Source organism: Oncorhynchus gorbuscha, linkage group LG11 (genome assembly GCF_021184085.1).
Source record: "Oncorhynchus gorbuscha isolate QuinsamMale2020 ecotype Even-year linkage group LG11, OgorEven_v1.0, whole genome shotgun sequence".
Classification (NCBI taxonomy): Eukaryota; Metazoa; Chordata; class Actinopteri; order Salmoniformes; family Salmonidae; genus Oncorhynchus; species Oncorhynchus gorbuscha.
Window position 1 is genome coordinate 17,906,585 of NC_060183.1, and position 18,916 is coordinate 17,925,500.

Sequence of the window (18,916 nt, forward strand, 5' to 3'; positions counted from 1 at the left end):
TTTTGAGATATACTTTAGATTTATTTGTAAAAAAAAAAAAAAAAAAAGTTTTCCTCGTGAGTCACTACCTCCTTGAAAAAACAAAACAGTTTATCAAACCGCTTTCTTTTTTTCTTTTCTCATTAGTTTAGTCTTAAAATGTCTCAAAATGCTGTTAGATTCCTGAACCATTTTCTCTTTTGGTAAGAGAAGACATTTAGTATTTCTTTTTTTTTTTATTTACATTTTTGCCTGAATTCTCTTTTCCAATTTTATGGGTGTTACAGTATATGACGGAAATAGCGCAGATAGGCCCAGAAAGGAAACTAAAGAGCTTTTGATCATTTTCTTTGTTTGTCAGTGCTGAAGGCACTGCTTCCTCTGCACTGGTCAGTTATTCTCCAGTGATTCGTTTCTACAGCCCCACTGTCAAAGAACGAGTAAACCTATGTTGAACGCTAGGCTAGGACTGAGAAACGTGGCAGTATGCCGAAGAGCTTTGTGAGAAATAGGATGTTACTAGTTAGAATACATGATTGGAGACGGTTGAAGGTATATGAAGAATGTGTTTCGATTGAGTCCAACACAGGGACGTAAAGAGAGGGCTTGTGTACGTGTTGATGTTTGTTGTCTTTGGAGGGATGGACATTCTGCCAGCTTAAAGCGCAGAAACAAACTATTTAAAGAAACAAGGTTCCTAATCTGTGCTCATGTTATTCATGTAATATCAGTGTGCAGGCAGTTTGCAGAAATTTCAAATTGGAAAATGAGTGTACAATACGTAAGTAATAAGCGGGATCTCAGAGAAGATAATTGGCTGAACCCTTTGCAGAACTTGTACGTATGCATGCACTAAATAAATGTCACCCTATGCTTAGTACATCACACACTAGCTACAGAACCACCTCAAAACCCAAGTGAATCAGTGATTCTGAACTGTATGCAATAATGGTGTCCTTAGTGTTTTTAAAAAATGTTTTAATTTAGCTTTTAAAAGGAAAAAGTGCCTGTAGTTTGTCAAGCATTCTTTCCTGAGTATCTCGGAAGAGGATGAGTAGTCCTGTTGTGTCGAGGTCAATAACGGTTCCTGATAATGACTACAGTAGTTTCCACAAATAAGTCAATCACATTGGAGGCGGTTATCGTTAATGAATTGTACATTTTCTTGGAATTGTTAAGTCTCCAACTTTACGGTCAATGTTCTGTCAAGAAGATGATGTATGCTTCTGATTATTTTAGCTCATACATTTGAACATTTTTCAAAAAGGGGGCAGTTTTATCAAAGTAGGTCTTTCATCAAAGTAAAATACGTTTTAAAAAATTACAATGACTGGTAGGTGCGTATGGTTTGCGGCTTTACTTTGCATAATGAGAATGTGCTTGATGATTTTAGGAGGGAAATTATCATACTGTTTTGCCTCATTTCCTCAATATTAAGCCAAATGTATTTGCGCTGAATGGTGGCTGTGGCAGTGTAGCTGTTATGCTAAATTATGGAGTTTCAGAATGTAAAATACCATGTAGTGTGTTGTTGAATGGTCGAAGGGGAAGGTATGCAGAATAACAGCCAATCACATGTAACCATTATTATAGTAGCTGTGTTTATAATTCATAATTCTGATTACTTTTTTTGTTATTTTAAGTGCTCTTCTGTTTCTTAACCCAGCATTATTAGGGACACATTCAGAATTGTTTGACTTTCTGTGGCTTTTTGCTTTTCTATCACATCTCTGAAAATTGTAATTGTGATTTTTAAGTAGGCTTTGATGAACTACCTCACACTCAATTTCTACAAGTTCTAGGATACCTAGTTGCCCACATGATTAGCTATCGAAGACATGTGAATACAGATTCCGTTATTTATTTATTTGAAAGTGTAATATTGTCAATGTTAGGAAACTTCTAGTTGTGTACGGTGTGTACTTCACCTAGATGTAAAGAGAATTGTTTATGTAAATGTCATCCCCCCTCTTTTTCCCTCTTGTTTTTACAGTTCATGTGCAATACCTTCTGCAAATTATGCTAGTAGTAAACTAAGTGATGGATCTAGCCTGTTACTTTGTATTTTTCTGAAGGTAGAGAAATGTTTGGTACTGTCAATCCATGTTTTCCTTTTTTATGAATTAGGATGATTCCTTGTGACTTTTAATCTATGATGTTACGTAATCAGTCCTAAACCAGTCTTTAATCTATGGCCAGAGGCGGTTATATCATACATGGCCAATAGATTTTGTTTGGGATAAGGCCAAATAATGATAAAGGAAAAAATGTTAAAGATAAGTAATGCCTAAAAACAAACTCATATATATGGTGCTGGTTTGTTATGCAACTAGTTAAACATTTCTGGCTCTGCATCCTGACCGCAGCCAATGAAAAGTACACTACTGGAATAAAAACACTGGGATCTGATGATGCCAACTTAAAAAATAAACATGTACTGCAAATAAAAGAAACAAAATTTGACTCGTGCATTTGTAGATCTTTCTTTTGCGCTTGATCTTAATATGTGGTATAATGTGTTGGAATTGTGAGTAAGACACTCTGAACTAAGTAGAAGATGCACGGAACACAAGCTTGCTGACCCATGTATCAGTCACGAAATGACACCTGTCATCTTTATTTACTTAGATTGCCATAATGCTATTCATTACAAGTGTGTAGATTCATAATAAATAAGCAACTAAAATATTAATCAAAGACATAAGAAACATTCAGCCTAAGTGTTTTAAGAGATACACATTTCAACTGCAATCATCGACAGGGCGAACACTAGACGCTTGTCTATAACGGTCGTCTTTCAAAACACAACCTTGTGAACAGCATATGAAAAGGGTCTGTATAAAATGTAAAAACAAAACAAAAAATAGTCACATTACCTTAATGAATGCACATTACTATACTGCTTATAGTGGTCTTCAAGAACCAAATCATGTTTCGTGTTCAAGCCTCAAGACATTTCTATGCAGTAGCAGTAATTTGCTGAAAAAGGGGATTCTATCAACAGTTTCACCACATGCAACGCTCACATGAGAATGTTCTGGGAAATGTATATAATTGTTATCCATTCAAATCTATGTCAATGTTTTAAGAATTCGTTTAGGCTCAATTTACAGGGCTGGCTTGATCAACAACACAGTTACATTCACTAAAGTATACACCATTTTTCAAAATGTTCAATTAATGGCGGTGCATAAAGATGTCAGAATTCAGGTTTGACTTCATTGTTTTACCACTAAGTTATATACTGTATTTTTAAACTACAGCCTGCAACATGGTTCAACACGCCAATAAATCAGAACATTATACTTCGTTGTTTTTAAATCGCTGTCTTGGAGCTAGAATTGGGATCATGTATACTGTGCTAACGACAACACTGGAGAACAGGAGAGCAATACAGCGAACTTATCAAACGAGGTATTCGCGGCAAGTACATGGGGGCTGCCATCTTTATGCACCTCCGCGATTGTCATCTTACTGCAAGTGACTCTGAGGATGTCATGTGGCTCTTCAACAAATTTGGAGTAGTGATTAAGTTAAGCAATACATGTACCATGTGAGTATTGACAGTAATTGACTAACTACACCTCTGGACAAGCACGCAACATTTTATTTTATCGAATTCAAAAAGTCTGCAAAGGCACAGCCAGCATACTTCTTCATTGTTCCTTTGAGGGCAGTAGTCAGCTTCATGTGCCCCAAACCAACATGGTGGCTTCAACCCTGGTCCTTAGCAGAGTCCAGCTTTGGTAATGTTGTATTTGCATATTGTGTACTGTTGTAGGCAGCATATGATTAACACAGCAGGGATTATTGTATAGTCATAATGACAGCAGTCGAAACCCTTTGATTTACATTAAAAGTATACTGACAGAGTTGACCAGAGTAAACCAAGGACCGAGGCTTTGTCACCAAACGACACGGAATTCCATCCAGATAGATACTCGTGGTAGTCATAGGCACACTTTGAGGCCTGAGGAAACATTGAGAGACGCAGCTGCCTGCGTTGGACAACATGCAGTATTATTCACTGAGTCCATGTAGTTGTCAGTCTTGCTTGCCAGACTCATGGCACTCAGCTGTGGGAAGAGACTATAGAGGTCTATGACCAGGGCTATTAAATGTCACTAGTCCTTGCTCCCAGAGCCAGGTCCCCCAGAGTGGAGAAGAAGTCCTCCATTTCCTTCTCCAGGAGCCGGTTCCTGTTCTCTGCGTCGTGACGGGCTCGCTCTGAGTTACGGAGCTTGATCTCCAGCATGCGCTGCTTTTTTCTCTCCTGCTCCATTTCCTGCTCCAGACGCTCCATCTGAGCACACAGTGCCGCACTGGACTCCTCCAGCCTGCAGGGGGCGCACACACACATATGTTGATTTCCACAAATGTATAGCTGGTGCTCCTCAATACATGTAACCCGAGAAAGTTTGTTGACAGATTTATAGCAATATTGAGTAATTTAGAGGGGAAAATACTCTAGTTCTTTGATTTTTTGGGACACTAGGAATCAATCTTTGGACACTGTGTTAACAACCCTCCAGGCAAGCTTCAATGCCATACAACTCTCCTTCCGTGGCCTCCAATTGCTCTTAAATACAAGTAAAACTAAATGCATGCTCTTCAACCGATCGCTACCTGCACCTACCCGCCTGTCCAACATCACTACTCTGGACGGCTCTGACTTAGAATACATGGACAACTACAAATACTTAGGTGTCTGGTTAGACTGTAAACTCTCCTTCCAGACCCATATCAAACATCTCCAATCCAAAGTTAAATCTAGAATTGGCTTCCTATTTCGCAACAAAGCATCCTTCACTCATGCTGCCAAACATACCCTTGTAAAACTGACCATCCTACCAATCCTCGACTTTGGCGATGTCATTTACAAAATAGCCTCCAATACCCTACTCAACAAATTGGATGCAGTCTATCACAGTGCAATCCGTTTTGTCACCAAAGCCCCATATACTACCCACCATTGCGACCTGTACGCTCTCGTTGGCTGGCCCTTGCTTCATACTCGTCGCCAAACCCACTGACTCCATGTCATCTACAAGAACCTGCTAGGTAAAGTCCCCCCTTATCTCAGCTCGCTGGTCACCATAGCATCTCCCACCTGTAGCACACGCTCCAGCAGGTATATCTCTCTAGTCACCCCCAAAACAAATTATTTCTTTGGCCGCCTCTCCTTCCAGTTCTCTGCTGCCAATGACTGGAACGAACTACAAAAATCTCTGAAACTGGAAACACATCTCCCTCACTAGCTTTAAGCACCAACTGTCAGAGCAGCTCACAGATTACTGCACCTGTACATAGCCCACCTATAATTTAGCCCAAACAACTACCTCTTTGCACATTCTTCCATTGCAAAACTACCATTCCAGTGTTTTACTTGCTATATTGTACTTACTTTGCCACCATGGCCTTTTTTGCCTTTACCTCCCTTCTCACCTCATTTGCTCACATTGTATATAGACTTGTTTATACTGTATTATTGACTGTATGTTTGTTTTACTCCATGTGTAACTCTGTGTCGTTGTATCTGTCGAACTGCTTTGGTTTATCTTGGCCAGGTCGCAATTGTAAATGAGAACTTGTTCTCAACTTGCCTACCTGGTTAAATAAAGGTGAAAATAAAATAAAAAATAAATACATCTACTCAGACAGTGCATATTTTGTTGTTATGTTCACATGAACTGTTTCTCAGAAGTTTCTTTCAAAATTCTGACTTATAAACCCCCATAGTACAATAAATAACCTTGCAGACTTACCTTTTGATCCTGGTCTCGTAGGCCACCTTCTGTTTCCTCAGCTCATCCTTCAGACCCTCCACCAGGCTGGTAAGTGCTTTGGAGCCTCCATCAAGGTCTTCTGGTGTCACGATGGACGGCACCACCATATTGGCTATGGTGTTCCCGTTGTCACTGCAGCCTGCACTGCTAACACACAGCTCCATGGCTTCACTACTGTCCTGCTCTTGCTCTGAGATCCTATCTCCAACTCTCTCCTCCACCCGGCCTCCCCTCTGACCCTGGCCCGGGCCCTGGGGTGAGGCTAGCTCCTGCCATTGGCACTCCTCTAGACCCTTCCCATTACCACAGTTAAGCCCTGAGGGCTCGCTGCCTGAGTCGGATGCGGAGATGTCACAGGAGGAGGTAGACCAAGGCGTGCTGGCTACACTAGGGCCACTGCCCATGCTGGAGGAAGACGTGACGTTGTCGTAGGTGGACAGTCTCTGGGAAAAGCCGGTGGAGTCCCTGACACGCTCCCCAGAGGAGGTGCGCCTGTGGCTCCTCAGAGAGGACAGCCCGTTCATCAGCCAGTTGCCACTGGGGGACACGGTGGTGACGTCGGCCTGAGGAGGGGGCCGTGGCGTTGAGGTGCCCTTGAAGGAGTACTTCCAGGAGGGAAGGTTCTTGGTCTGCTTGCTGGGGCTGACCACTGGCTCCCCCTTCCCTGAAGGAGCAAGTCTAGGTGGAGGGGTGGTGGCAGCACAGAGCTTTGCGTCCAAAGAAGAGGCGCTGCTGCAGGCGAGGTCCTCGTTGGGGTTGGTGGGGCAGTTCTGGAGGTCCTCCTCAGAGATCCAGCCACCGATGCTGTGCTGCTGGAGCCTTTGGCCCTGGAGGGTCACCTCTGGCTGGGGAACAGGGACCTCCAGCTCCCCCCTCCCCGAGTACAGACGGTTATGTTCACTGATCAGTACGGTCATGAGGCTTTGGACTAGGGAGGTCCCTTAACAGGAAATAAAAAACAATAAGGAACTATACTGTACAACGCTGCTCTACTTGAGATTTGACATGTTTTATGAACTAGAGATAGACAAGATGAGTCATGAATAGATAACATGCAATAGTGACGTTTCTCTGTACTCTGCTTTCCATAGGCTAATGTACTGTATCTACTCTGCCTCATGCCTCCCAGACAGTTGTATAAAACAATATTAGGAATGTCTCATATGATTAATACAGTGCCTATTAATATCAGTATAATATAAAATGAATGAGAGTTCACACCTTCCATAATAGCCACTGGGTCCTCCATTTTGGGTCGGAGGATATTTGGTCCAAATACCGTGGCCAGGTTCTGTACACTCATCTTGTTTTTGTTTGCGTGAGACTGGACCTCGTCAAGAAACCTACAAAGGAAGGCATGGCATGGTGGGATGGAATTAAAATGATATGAAAATGGCACCTTGATAAAATAAGATATTTGAGATCTTCAAAAGAAGGAGTTGTATGTTTGTGGACGTACATGCATATATACTTCAGGAGATTGTAGTTGGCGGGAGGAAGATTGCTCACTTGCTTGACCAGCTCCTGTACACCCTAAAAGATGAGATGAGAACATACAATATCACCATCACTTGTTTCTTCACATAGACAACATGTACTTGAACACTGGCTTCTATCGAATGACAGAGCAGTTCTGTTCTTTGGCTTCGGTGTCATAGTGTGAATACTAAAATGAACTGGAACTAGTGCAGAGAAGTGTCTCTTACCTCCTCCACGTCTTTGGCCAGCAGCTGAGCACAGGAGAGGAAGTCCTCATACTTGGAGAAAGGGACCACAGGCTCAGGCAGTTCACGGAGGTAGAGCTTCAGCAGGGACGCCACCGTGTGGACGTCAGTGTTACTGCAAGAGGGTACAAAATAGTTATCTAGAGTGGTCTACTAACTGCATGAATCAGTCCAATAGCAAGTGCTATAGCCTTAGTGGCCAACAGTAGAGGGATTTATTGTGTGTTTCACAGGCGGCTGGGTGGCACCTTAATTGGGGAGGACGGGCTCATAGTAATGGCAGTAATGGAATGAAGTCAAAACATCGGACACATGGTTTACTTATGTTTGATACCATTCCATTCACTTCATTGTTGTTATGAGCCGTTCTCCCCTCACCAGCCTCGTGTGTATACACTATCACAGTACAGGATGTGTACTCAGAGCAGGCACTGACCAGCTGTCTTCATTGACATTTCCAACTCTCCCTGACTCAGTCTGTAATGCCTACATGTTTCAAATAGACCACCATAGTCCTTGTGCCCTAGAACGCCAAGGAAACCTGCCTAAATGACTACCGCCCCGTAGCACTCACATCTGTAGCCATGAAATACTTTGAAAGGCTGGTCATGGCTCACATCAACACCATCATACCAGAAATCCTGGACCCACTCCAATTCACATACTGCCCAAACGGATCCACAGATGATGCAATCTCTATTGCACTTCACACTGCCCTCTCCCAACTGGACAAAAGGAACACCTACATGAGAATACTGTTCAGCGTTCAACACCATAGTGGCCTCCAAGCTCATCACTAAGCTAAAGACCCTGGGACTGAACACATCCCTTTGAACCTGGATCCTGGACTTCCTGATGGGCCACACCCAGGTGGTGAGGGTAGGCAGCAACACATCCGCCACACTGATCCCCAACACTGAGGCCCATCAAGGGTGTGTGCTTAGTCCCCTCCTGTTCCTGCCTGTTCACCTATGACTGCGTGGCCACACACGACTCCAACACGACGGCAATGTGCCTGATCACCCACGACGATGGGTCGACTGTTCTCTCTGCAACCACAGTACAAGCAGTAACGGAGCGCCAAGTCTGGGACCAAAAGGCTCCTGAACATTTTCTACCCCAAGCCATAAGATGGATGAACAGCCATTAATCAAATGGCTACCCTTATTTTTGCACTGACTTTCTGGCACAGGCTCGATATACACTCACTGGAATCTAACCACAAACTCACAAATACTACACACACACACGCACACGCACACGCACACACACACACACACACACACACACACACACACACACACACACACACACACACACACACACACACACACACACACACACACACACACACACACACACACACAAACTGCTACTATCTGTTTATTATCTATGTATAGTCACTTTACCCCTACGTACATGCACATACCTCCATTACCTCGACTGACCCGTACCCCTGCACATTACCAGTACCCACTGTATGTAGCCTTGCTATTGTTATTTTATTGTGTTACTATTTTTCCTTTCATTTATTTACCAAATGTTGTAACTTTTTTTAAGGGCTTATAAGTAAGTATTTCACGCTAAGGTCCACCCACACCTGTTGTATTCAGCACAAAATAACATTTCATTTTATTTGACTGTCAATAATTGACCACTGCCACCATTACTGTGGCCCCCACTTCTACATCCAGCTGAACAAATAGCAAGTCAGCACTTTTTGCCATTCAATATCAGCGAATGCAGATCTACCTGTCAAACAGAGGCTTATCCCCACAGTCAAAGGCTTCCTGTAGATCCTTTACCAGGTTAGCCTGCCCTGGCATCCGAAAGAGGCCCTCCTCATCCAGACCTCGTTCCTTTATGAAGTCCACACACTGCTCCACCAGAAGAGGTGCCAGGCGGTGCCCAAATTTCTTCTCATACTGGACTGTGTCTTCTAAATGCTGGCCAAATATCCCTGCAGGCAAAAAACGTGGTTTACATACAGTATAGGGTTCTGTATTTCAGTATTTTATGATGGTTGTCATTCATTCAATTTAAAAAGTTTCAACATATTAAAATTACAAATCAATGGAACGTTATCTTCAGGAATACCAATATGCAGTTGGTCAACATTCAGTAGTTGGATGAACAGTAAACACAAAATGCAAATTAAATCAAGGAGAAACGGAGAGGGAGGAAAAACAGTTCAGACAGTCTTCACATCTACATCGATCAATCGCGCACCGCATCTCACCTGATTGTGCGCAACGCCGCCTCTCAACACAGTCGCAACCAGTAGACACTGACAGATCAGAGTAGTCGTAGTACGTCACCGAGCAAGTGCTACACAGAGTCAGAGCGTGCTTTTCATACATGCCAAAGCCACATTTACCAAGCAGCGACGGCCGAAGTAATTCAATCCAGTCTGGCTCGTGCACTCGAGATGACTGGTTTTCTAATAACACGTAATGACCGTAATGACACATCTATAGACGTTGGTAATAGCGCAGCGTCCGAGCAGAAGTGGGAAGAGGATGAGCAAGAGATAAAAGGTTTGGTGGCAGATAGTCAGCACAGAAACATTTAAATAACAGACGTGGAAGCGCCACGGGTTCTGCCAGCAGTATTCCTGTTAACGACAGTTCTATAAATTGGCAACAATTCTATTCTTGATGGAGAGCGAGAACTTGGAAAGCATTCCTGCAGCCATGTACATTTGAGACGATGGAAACGAAATACACTCCAGTGCAACAGGACATTCAGGGGCCAATTCAAAACGTGTCAATAAGCCTCAAATACTGTACAGATGAAATCCCGCTGTTATCAGCAATCCAGTGTATATCCTCCTGATGTAAAATGGAAATGATAGCCAACCGTTTTCAGTTTAGGCCCTATTTACATGAATTAGACATGTCAGGCTAAAGAAGAGTGATCTTCGGCATTGCATGCTCCTTCTAAAATGTAATGTATGAAGCCACAAGTACTGGCTGCAATACAGTGCCTCCCTTCCAGTTCCAGAGAGTTGGTTGGTTTAAAGTTTCAGCAATGATCACAGACATACTGTGATCCTCCTATTTATAACGTCCTTTTCGTAACATAATATCTGTACACCCAGCTGCCTCCACACAACCTAGCCTAGTTATATTTCTGGACACATGTCAAGGATAGTAGCATACAGTAGACTAGCCTCCAGTGCAACGTTAGCAACTGTACAGCGTGTAAAGACAGACTAGTGAGGAAATGAAGCTCTGGTAGGACCTTTTATTCTGTTCTGAACATACAGTGCATTCGGAATGTATTCAGACCCCTTGTCTTTTTCCACATTTGGTTAATTACAGCATTATTCTAAAATATATTACATAATGACAAAGACATTTTTGTGAATGTATTTAAAAAATATATTTAAAAAATATCACATTTACATAAGTATCCAGACTCTTTACTCGGTACTTTGTTGTGGCTCCTTTGGCAGTGATTACAACCTCGAGTCTTCTTGGGTATGACATTCAAAGCTTGGCACACAGATCCTCTCAAGCTCTGTCAGGTTGGATGGGGAGCATCTTTGCACAGCTATTTCCAGGTCTCTCCAGAGATGTTAGTTCCTGCTCTGGCTAGGCCACTCAAGGACATTCAGAGACTTGTCCAGAACCCACTCCTGCAATGTCTTGGCTGTTTGCTTAGGGTCGTTGTCCTGTTGGAAGGTGAACCTTCGCCCCAGTCTCATGTCCTGAGAACTGGGGCGAAGCAGGTTTTCATCAAGGAACTCTCTGTACTTTGCTCTGTTCGTCTTTCCCTCGATCCTGACTAGTCTCCCAGTCCCTGCCGCTGAAAAACATCCCCACAGCATGATGCTGCCACCACCATACTTCACCGTGATGCTTGGCATTCAGGACAAAGAGTTCAATCTTGGTTTCACCAGACCAGAGAATCTTGTTTCTCATGGTCTGACAGTCCTTTAGGTGCCTTTTGGCAATCTCCAAGTGGGCTGTCATGTGCCTTTTACTGAGGAGTGGCTTCCGTCTGACCACTCTACCATAAAGGCCTGATTGGTGAAGTGCTGCAGAGATGGTTGTCCTTCTGGAAGGTTCCCCCATCTCCACATAGGAACTCTGGAGCTCTGTCAGAGTGACCATCGGGTTCTTGGTCACCTCCCTGAACAAGGCCCTTCTCCCCATGATTGCTCAGTTTGGCCGGGCGGCCAGCTCTAGGAAGAGTCTTGGCGGTTCCAAACTTCTTCCATTTAAGAATGATGGAAGCCACTGTGTTCTTGGGGACCTTCAATGCTACATACATTTTGTGTTACCCTTCTCCAGATCTGATCCTCGACACAATCCTGTCTCAGAGCTTTACGGACGATTCTTTCAACCTCATGGCTTGGTTTTTACTTTGACATGTACTGTCAACTGTGGGACCATATATACACAGGTGTGTGCCTTTCTAAATCATATCCAATCAACTGAATTTACCACAGGTGGACTCCAATAAAGTGGTAGAAACATCTCAAGGATGATCAATGGAAACAGGATGCACCTGAGCTCAATTTCGAGTCTCACAGCAAAGGGTCTGAATACTTATGTAAATAAGGTTTTTCTGTTTAAAAAAAAAAGTTTTTGCTTTGTCGTTATGGGGGTATTGTGTGTGATTGACAAAGATTTTTTATTGATTTCATCAATTTTAGAATAAGGCTGTAATGTAACAAAATGTGGAAAAAGTCAAGGGGTCTGAATACTTTTCAAATGCACAGTACGTCATAAAATGATCTTCTGTCTGTCAAACCACTGACCCCATAAAGCACTAGACAAAGACGTTTGAGTGACATATACAAAGAGAATAATGTGAGCCCGTACCAGAATATGCTTTTACTGAGATTTAGAGTGCATTTTGTAATCATTCTGTCTAGTAATATAATTCTGGGCAAAGCAGTTTACCTCTTAGCCCGGCTAAACCAGCCTGAACAAAGCAAAACAACGGTGAAACCGAGCAAAATCATTTGGAATGCCAGGCTAGTTTACCTCCTCCAAAGGGTGCCCAGATGACCCGTCTTATGGCCTTGACCCAGTCATCCATGTCACTCTGAGAGTTGGCCATGAGCAGAAAGGCCTCATGACTGAGCGCAGCACGGTCCTTTTCTCCTCCTGGACCACCTGAGCGAGAAAGAGAGAGACCGAAAAAGAGCAAGAGAGAGATGAAGAGAGAGAAATGGAGAGAAAGAAAGAAAGAAAGAGGGATAGAGAGAGATGGAGAGAGAAAGAGCAAGAGATGGAGAGAGCGAGAAAGAGGGAGATGGGGAGAGAGAGATGAGTGGAATTAGTCTTTGAAAAGTATATGTTTTTGCCAGACTCCAATCTTGGGGAAGACTGGACTGATGTTAAGGTTGATGAGTCCAGCAGCCACTTCAATATCCTCCCATGTTTTCCCCCATACCACAACTTTACAGGGGGAGATGGTGTCCTTCAAGATCCCACCCCGGTACTAGGCTACAGTATGAGATATTGTGAATGGTCAACAACCTCCGACTCCTCAAAAATCTAATTGTCTAAATTAAAATTCTGATTTGATTTTCAGCAAATCAAGCATATTATCATCTGCCCTCATCTCAGACCTATCAGTAAATAACATTGTAACTGCCGTTAGTACCACTAGATGGTGGAGTTGATTTGTTTAGCATACAGTGACAGCTACAAACGTACCAGAATGACTGAAATACCGATATAGACTATGTGTCTCAATTGATTGACCCTAATTGTCACATTTAAGTGATTAATCAGATATAATTATTTAGATGTCATTTTACTGTGGTCGTTATATGTTATGGTATCTCTTGCCATGTTACTCAATAGCATTTAGCTTCGGGAAGGTAAACCAAATAAAAAACAGCAGTGCCTCAAAGTTAAAGGCCTTTGTCACCCAGCTCAGCAAACTCACACCTTTATCACTGAGCAGACCAGTTGCTGTGTACTCATGTGACCCCTACACTCTTAGAAAAAAAGGGTTCCAAAAGGGTTCTTCGGCTTTCCCCATAGGAGAACCCTTTTTGGTTCCATGTTGAACCCTGGGTGGAAAGGGTTTTTACCTGGAACCAAAAAGGGGTCCTCAAACGGTTATACTATAGGGACAGCCAAAGAACCATTTTAGGTTCTAGATAGCACTTTTTGAAAGAGTGTAGATACAGGGTTGTATTCTAGTACTTAGCTGAAATTCTTTAGTCATCATTACTTTCATCATTGTTACCACATGCAGTCATTTCATTCAGTCAGTACTTCATATACGGTACTTAATATTATGTTGATGAAGTACAGATGTCGGATCTTAATATGACCAATTTCGTCGCAGAAGAAAAATAATCCCGCACAGGAGGATTTGAATGAATATCGAAAATGTAGAATCGCTTTCAGGGGGCAGCTGGAAGTGGTGTTTGTAGGCTGCACAATGCAGTACGATACCTATGGTTTGCAAAACGCTGCAAAGCAACCGACCTCATACCATCAAGTATTCTCATGTCTTGCTAAAGTATTGTGAAATGACATAGCGCAGTTTTCTGAGCAGCACACTTCAAAGCCAATCATTACAGGCTCGCGGCCAGTGCTGTGCAATCATTTTTACACTTTGTATGACTGGAAACTAATGTTGGTGTAGCCTATTGTTATTGTTTAACCAATCCAAAAGCAGCTAGGTACATACTGCCTACCTGCCTCCAGAAGCACCTACCTTTAGTAGGTAGCACTTTTCCAGTAGGTTACTGCCACTTGCAACCAGTCAAAGGCCGTATCACGTGATAACGCATTTAAATTCCACGGAGCGCGAAACGTTTACAGTCACATTGTAGCCACTGTAGCAGTGTGAGCTAGTGATGGGCAATCCGGCTATTTTCAGTGAGCCGGCTCGTTCCGTTCAGGTCACCAAAAAGAGACGGCTCTTTTGGCTCCCAAACGGCTCTTTAAAAAAATGTTTTGTATTTTTTCAAATCAAACAGTTTGCGATAGTTTGACTATGATCGGTGTTAAAACAATTCTAATTAAATTATTAAATCATAATTAACCACAAATGTATTTAAAAATGCATTGGTTTGTTATGAAAAAAAGAATGCTATTAAACATTTGCATTTAAAATATAACTTTTTAATGTTTATGAACAAAGTGCATATAAATGTAACAATTCAAAATGAATACAATCTGAACAACATAATAATAGAATATTGCACCATGTGGTCCTTCTGTAGCTCAGTTGGTAGAGCATGGCGCTTGTAACGCCAGGGTAGTGGGTTCGATCCCCGGGACCACCCATACGTGGCCTGGGGTCAAGTGCAGCAGTTTCTGATAGCACGTGATTATATTCCATTCCGTGGAATTTTCTGTCCATTGATAAACATAGGGTGTCCATGAACTCTGTCACATGTCCGGTGGTTACATTTGCTTCTCTCTGTGATTCGCTGCAGACCCTTACACGGGAGTATCATTTTTGAGGCTGTCACATAGCTGAGAAGAGAACACAGTAACTTATTAGTTCAGGTTCATGTTTTGTCTACTGATACTACATTCTCATCTACTGCTCATATACATATATAATACTAAATAATGATGTAGTAATAACTGTTTACTGTACCTCTCTCCACTGATCTCCACAGTGACCTGCTCAAAGGGTTCCAGGACTCCATACACCTCCTCCACCACCTTCCATTCCTCTTGGGTCAGAGCATCAACAGGTGCATTGACAATGGCATCCTTTGACTCAAGAAACTGCTTCAACAAATAAAATGTTGAATTCCACCTTGTAGTGCAGTCTTGTTTAGGCCTCAGGACAGGCATCCCCATCTGGCATTGTGTAGACTTTAGTTTTTCAGCACCTACTGTGCTCCTGTGGATGTATTCGACAGCTGCTTTCACTTCGTCCACAGTGGGCTTCATCACCTTCAGAGCATCTCTTACAAACAGGTTGATTGTGTGGGCAAGGCATGGATGATGGGTCCATTAACATTTTTTCATGGCTTTGGTTATGTTAGCTGCATTGTCGCTAACACAACAGACTTCTTTTCCATCTACTTGCCATTCTCAACAGTTCCTCTGCCAAGTTCTCTGAGGTGTGTCTGTCGCTGAACTCAAAGCAGTCCAGAAGACAGCTAGACATCAACAAATCTTCAATGAAGTGACATGTAAGAAGTGGTTACCACTGATGTCCAGCAGTCAGTGGTAAGACAAACTGCAGTAGATTTTTGGACTCTTTCCCGCACTGAAGCCTGTATGCTCTCGTACAGTTATGGAATAAGTGATTTTAAAAGGTTTTTCCTGCTTGGAATTGTGTACATTGGATTTAGACTATTGCTATCATAATTTCTAAAACCTGTCCTCCACGATAAAAAATGTCTGGAAATTATTTTAGCCAATATGCAATATCAATTTGCTCTTGTTTTGCTACAGACTTTGGCATAAACTGGTCCATAGAAGACTGCGTTGCTGTGGGTCACAGAGTAGGCCTACTTGACTGAGTGGATACGTGGAGGTGCTGGCTCCACCACCATCACTAGTAGGCCCGCTAGTTTCTCGAAGCTCCGCTACAGCTAGCTTCACAGTTGGGTGCACAGTTTGCATCTGCCGGTGTGGGTTGTGCGTAGAACCGGCTTATATGAGATTTTGTTTTGGCAAATTCTTCACTGTGCTCTAACATTGTCTACATGATTAAAATGCATCAAAATGCTACTGTGCTTCCGACTAATTTTCCAGCTATTATTTTCACAGCTGTCCTTCCTCTCTCTCCTCGGCTGCGAAGTGTGTGACTAGTGTGAGCAACTAGTGCTAGCAATCTCGTCATCATCTCAAAATGGAAATATCTGACACAAATAAACAAGTAACAGAATCCATCTCCTCACTACCTGTTAATGAGTGAAGTTGACACCGACCAGAATAATTATCCTTTGGAATAGCGTCCTCCTCTCGCATATTGCTTGGTCTGCTGCTCCATCATAGTAAGCTTGCCCGCATGATATTATACAGGCTACAATTTTTTGAGATAGTAAAATATGTTATTTAGCTGACTGTTTAAGAATGATTAATAGCCAGAATAGTGGTTTCACTGTGAAGCTAATATTGCATTAGAGCTGATAATGTACTTCTCTAATGAGTAGGCTTGCATTGTGAGTATCACACACCTGTGCATATTATTAAATGTCATTGATTTCCAAGATTTATATTAGTTGATAACTAATATTGAAAAGGTGATATGATGCATTCTAACTAGATAAGAAGGCCTAGGCTATTCCATCCTAATGTAAGCTAAATGCATTGTATACAAAACAAATACTGGCATGTGATAAAGGACATGTCCAAAATAATTATGTAAATGTATATCAAATAGAAATATATATTAAATTAAATGAATACAGAATTGTAATATGATTGATGCCTTTCTCTCCTTGCAGTGGATTAGACAGATGCAATACTTTAGATGACCAAGCCTCAAAACCAGAAACATGAGACATCAACAATTGTAATTTTAAATAAATGTTAACTTTTTTATTGGTTTTCCTGTATCAGTGCATGAGTCCTTAAAACACAGTCCATTGTACAAAATAAATAATTACAAAGTGAGGGATTTCAAGGAGATTAACCTCCAACAGTCATAAACTTGTTCAGTACATAAGCTTGTTCAGCCACTTTTTTATTTTTAAATAGACAGGACCAGAGTTTACAGTTTTTTTTTTGTTCCAGCCCTTCACTAACACCTAATTCAACTACTTGTGGTAAAATTGAAGACTTGTTCAGTGCATTCCCCTGGGTCAGACATCATATCTGTATCATAAATTACAATGTCCTAACAAATCTGCATGGTACACAATAACACGGGTGAATCTATTTCTATCTAACATTGTGATGTAACACTCCTGAATATGATCCTGGGATATGGTGATTATCCTGGTGCCTGGGAAGTTCACAACAAGTTATTTACATCTGCAGGGTGTCATGGTGGGATCCTTCATCCTGGAACAAGCAGAGACAAGGGGGAAGTAATTAACCTCACTGCTCAAATTTCAGTAACGTTACTGGTTCAAGTTGATGAAGCCACAACTACCTTTATTAATGTGCAATCGTTGTTAACAGTTTTGCATATTTTTTTAGGCTTGGTCAAGTTGTTTACAGTAAGAGTAGAATAACTTAGCTTCTAATTTTTAACTAACACCAACCCTAATGGTGCAACACGATAGGGGAAGGGAATGTGGCAAGAAAACGTTAGCTAGGTAAACAGACACTGCATACAGCTAGCTAGTAAAACAGACTCGTCAACAAAACGCACAAATAACTTGGCTGGATAGCAAGCCTGGACTGAACAATACACAATGAACAGATGTTGTTCAAATGTTTTACCTCCAAACGAGTCGGGCAGGACTGTTTTCTTCTGCCAAGCCAATGCAATGGAGTGAAACGGGATCAGGTGCCCACTTTAGTTCCTGAAAATATTTAAAAAATATTTGCGACATGTCCTTAACTGGCGAGCAAGACCTATTCATAACTTAAAAACAGTCAGATTCTTCACAATTGGCCCATTGCTGAATCTACGATTAGTTCGTTTAGTTGTTCATATCTAAACATACGATAAGCAGGATGAGATCGCCTGCTAGCTAGTTATCGTGTCCGCCCCATCTGGTCACACACTGGTTGAATCAACGTTAAATTAAATTACTTTGAACATGGAATAGATGTTGAATTGACGTGTTAGCTCGCTAACTTGGCAACAAGCAGATAAACACCAATGACTCAGAATTTTAATAAAACATTCATATGAAAGTAATTTGTTGATTTAAAAAAAAAAACATAATTTTATGAATAAACAAACGTTATACTTACATTCCGCAAAATTATTTATTTTTCTTCTGGAAAATGCTATCCCAAGCGGGGACTTCTTGTCCGCCATTAATTCAGATGTTTAAAAAAAAATAACTTTCTCTGCGTCTCAAGGAATTCTATTTTTTATTTGATGCCTGCCTATGCCTAACGTGTCTTCCGCATTTATCAGAGAGGTGCAGGGAGCTGCCAAAATCGAGTTTACTGCCTTGATCAGATTTTTAACTTGTCAGCTCGGGGATTTGATCCAGCAACCTTCCGGTTACTGTCCCAATGCTCTAACCACTAGGCTACGTAACGCCAACGGCAGAAGCTAGTATTACTGGGGACCGATATACAACGAAAAATACATTACAGACGAAATACTTTACAGTTTACATACATTTAAAAACACTTTCTGGGGGGAATTTGTGTGCATCTATCAGTTACACATAAACTCAGCAAAAAAAGAAACGTCCTCTCACTGTGTTTATTTTCAGCAAATGTGTAAATATTTGTATGAACACAACAAGATTCAACAACTGAGACATACACTGAACAAGTTCCACAGGCACCTGACTAACAGAAATTGAATAATGTGTCACTGATCATGTGTCACTGATCAAATCAA

General features: G+C 41.8%; 1 protein-coding gene across 6 annotated transcripts in view; it reads right to left on the reverse strand.

Moving 5' to 3' along the window:
* Window positions 1–2,568: 2,568 nt before the first annotated feature.
* LOC124048206 (rho GTPase-activating protein 22-like) overlaps window positions 2,569–18,916 on the reverse strand; it is a 35,210-nt gene continuing 18,862 nt past the window's right edge. For 3 of the 6 annotated variants that reach the window (XM_046368742.1, XM_046368743.1, XM_046368745.1), the window contains 7 exons: window positions 12,487–12,618; window positions 9,242–9,449; window positions 7,472–7,604; window positions 7,225–7,298; window positions 6,987–7,108; window positions 5,745–6,705; window positions 2,569–4,316 (listed from right to left, as the gene is read on the reverse strand). In XM_046368742.1, coding sequence (XP_046224698.1) covers window positions 4,094–4,316; window positions 5,745–6,705; window positions 6,987–7,108; window positions 7,225–7,298; window positions 7,472–7,604; window positions 9,242–9,449; window positions 12,487–12,618 — 1,853 coding nt within the window. In that variant the 3' untranslated portion in view covers window positions 2,569–4,093. Of the gene's footprint in view, window positions 4,317–5,744; window positions 6,706–6,986; window positions 7,109–7,224; window positions 7,299–7,471; window positions 7,605–9,241; window positions 9,450–12,486; window positions 12,619–16,340; window positions 16,443–16,965; window positions 17,446–17,829; window positions 17,913–18,916 lie in introns of those variants that run through there. The other 3 variants (XM_046368744.1, XM_046368746.1, XR_006841190.1) reach the window with 3 other exon arrangements.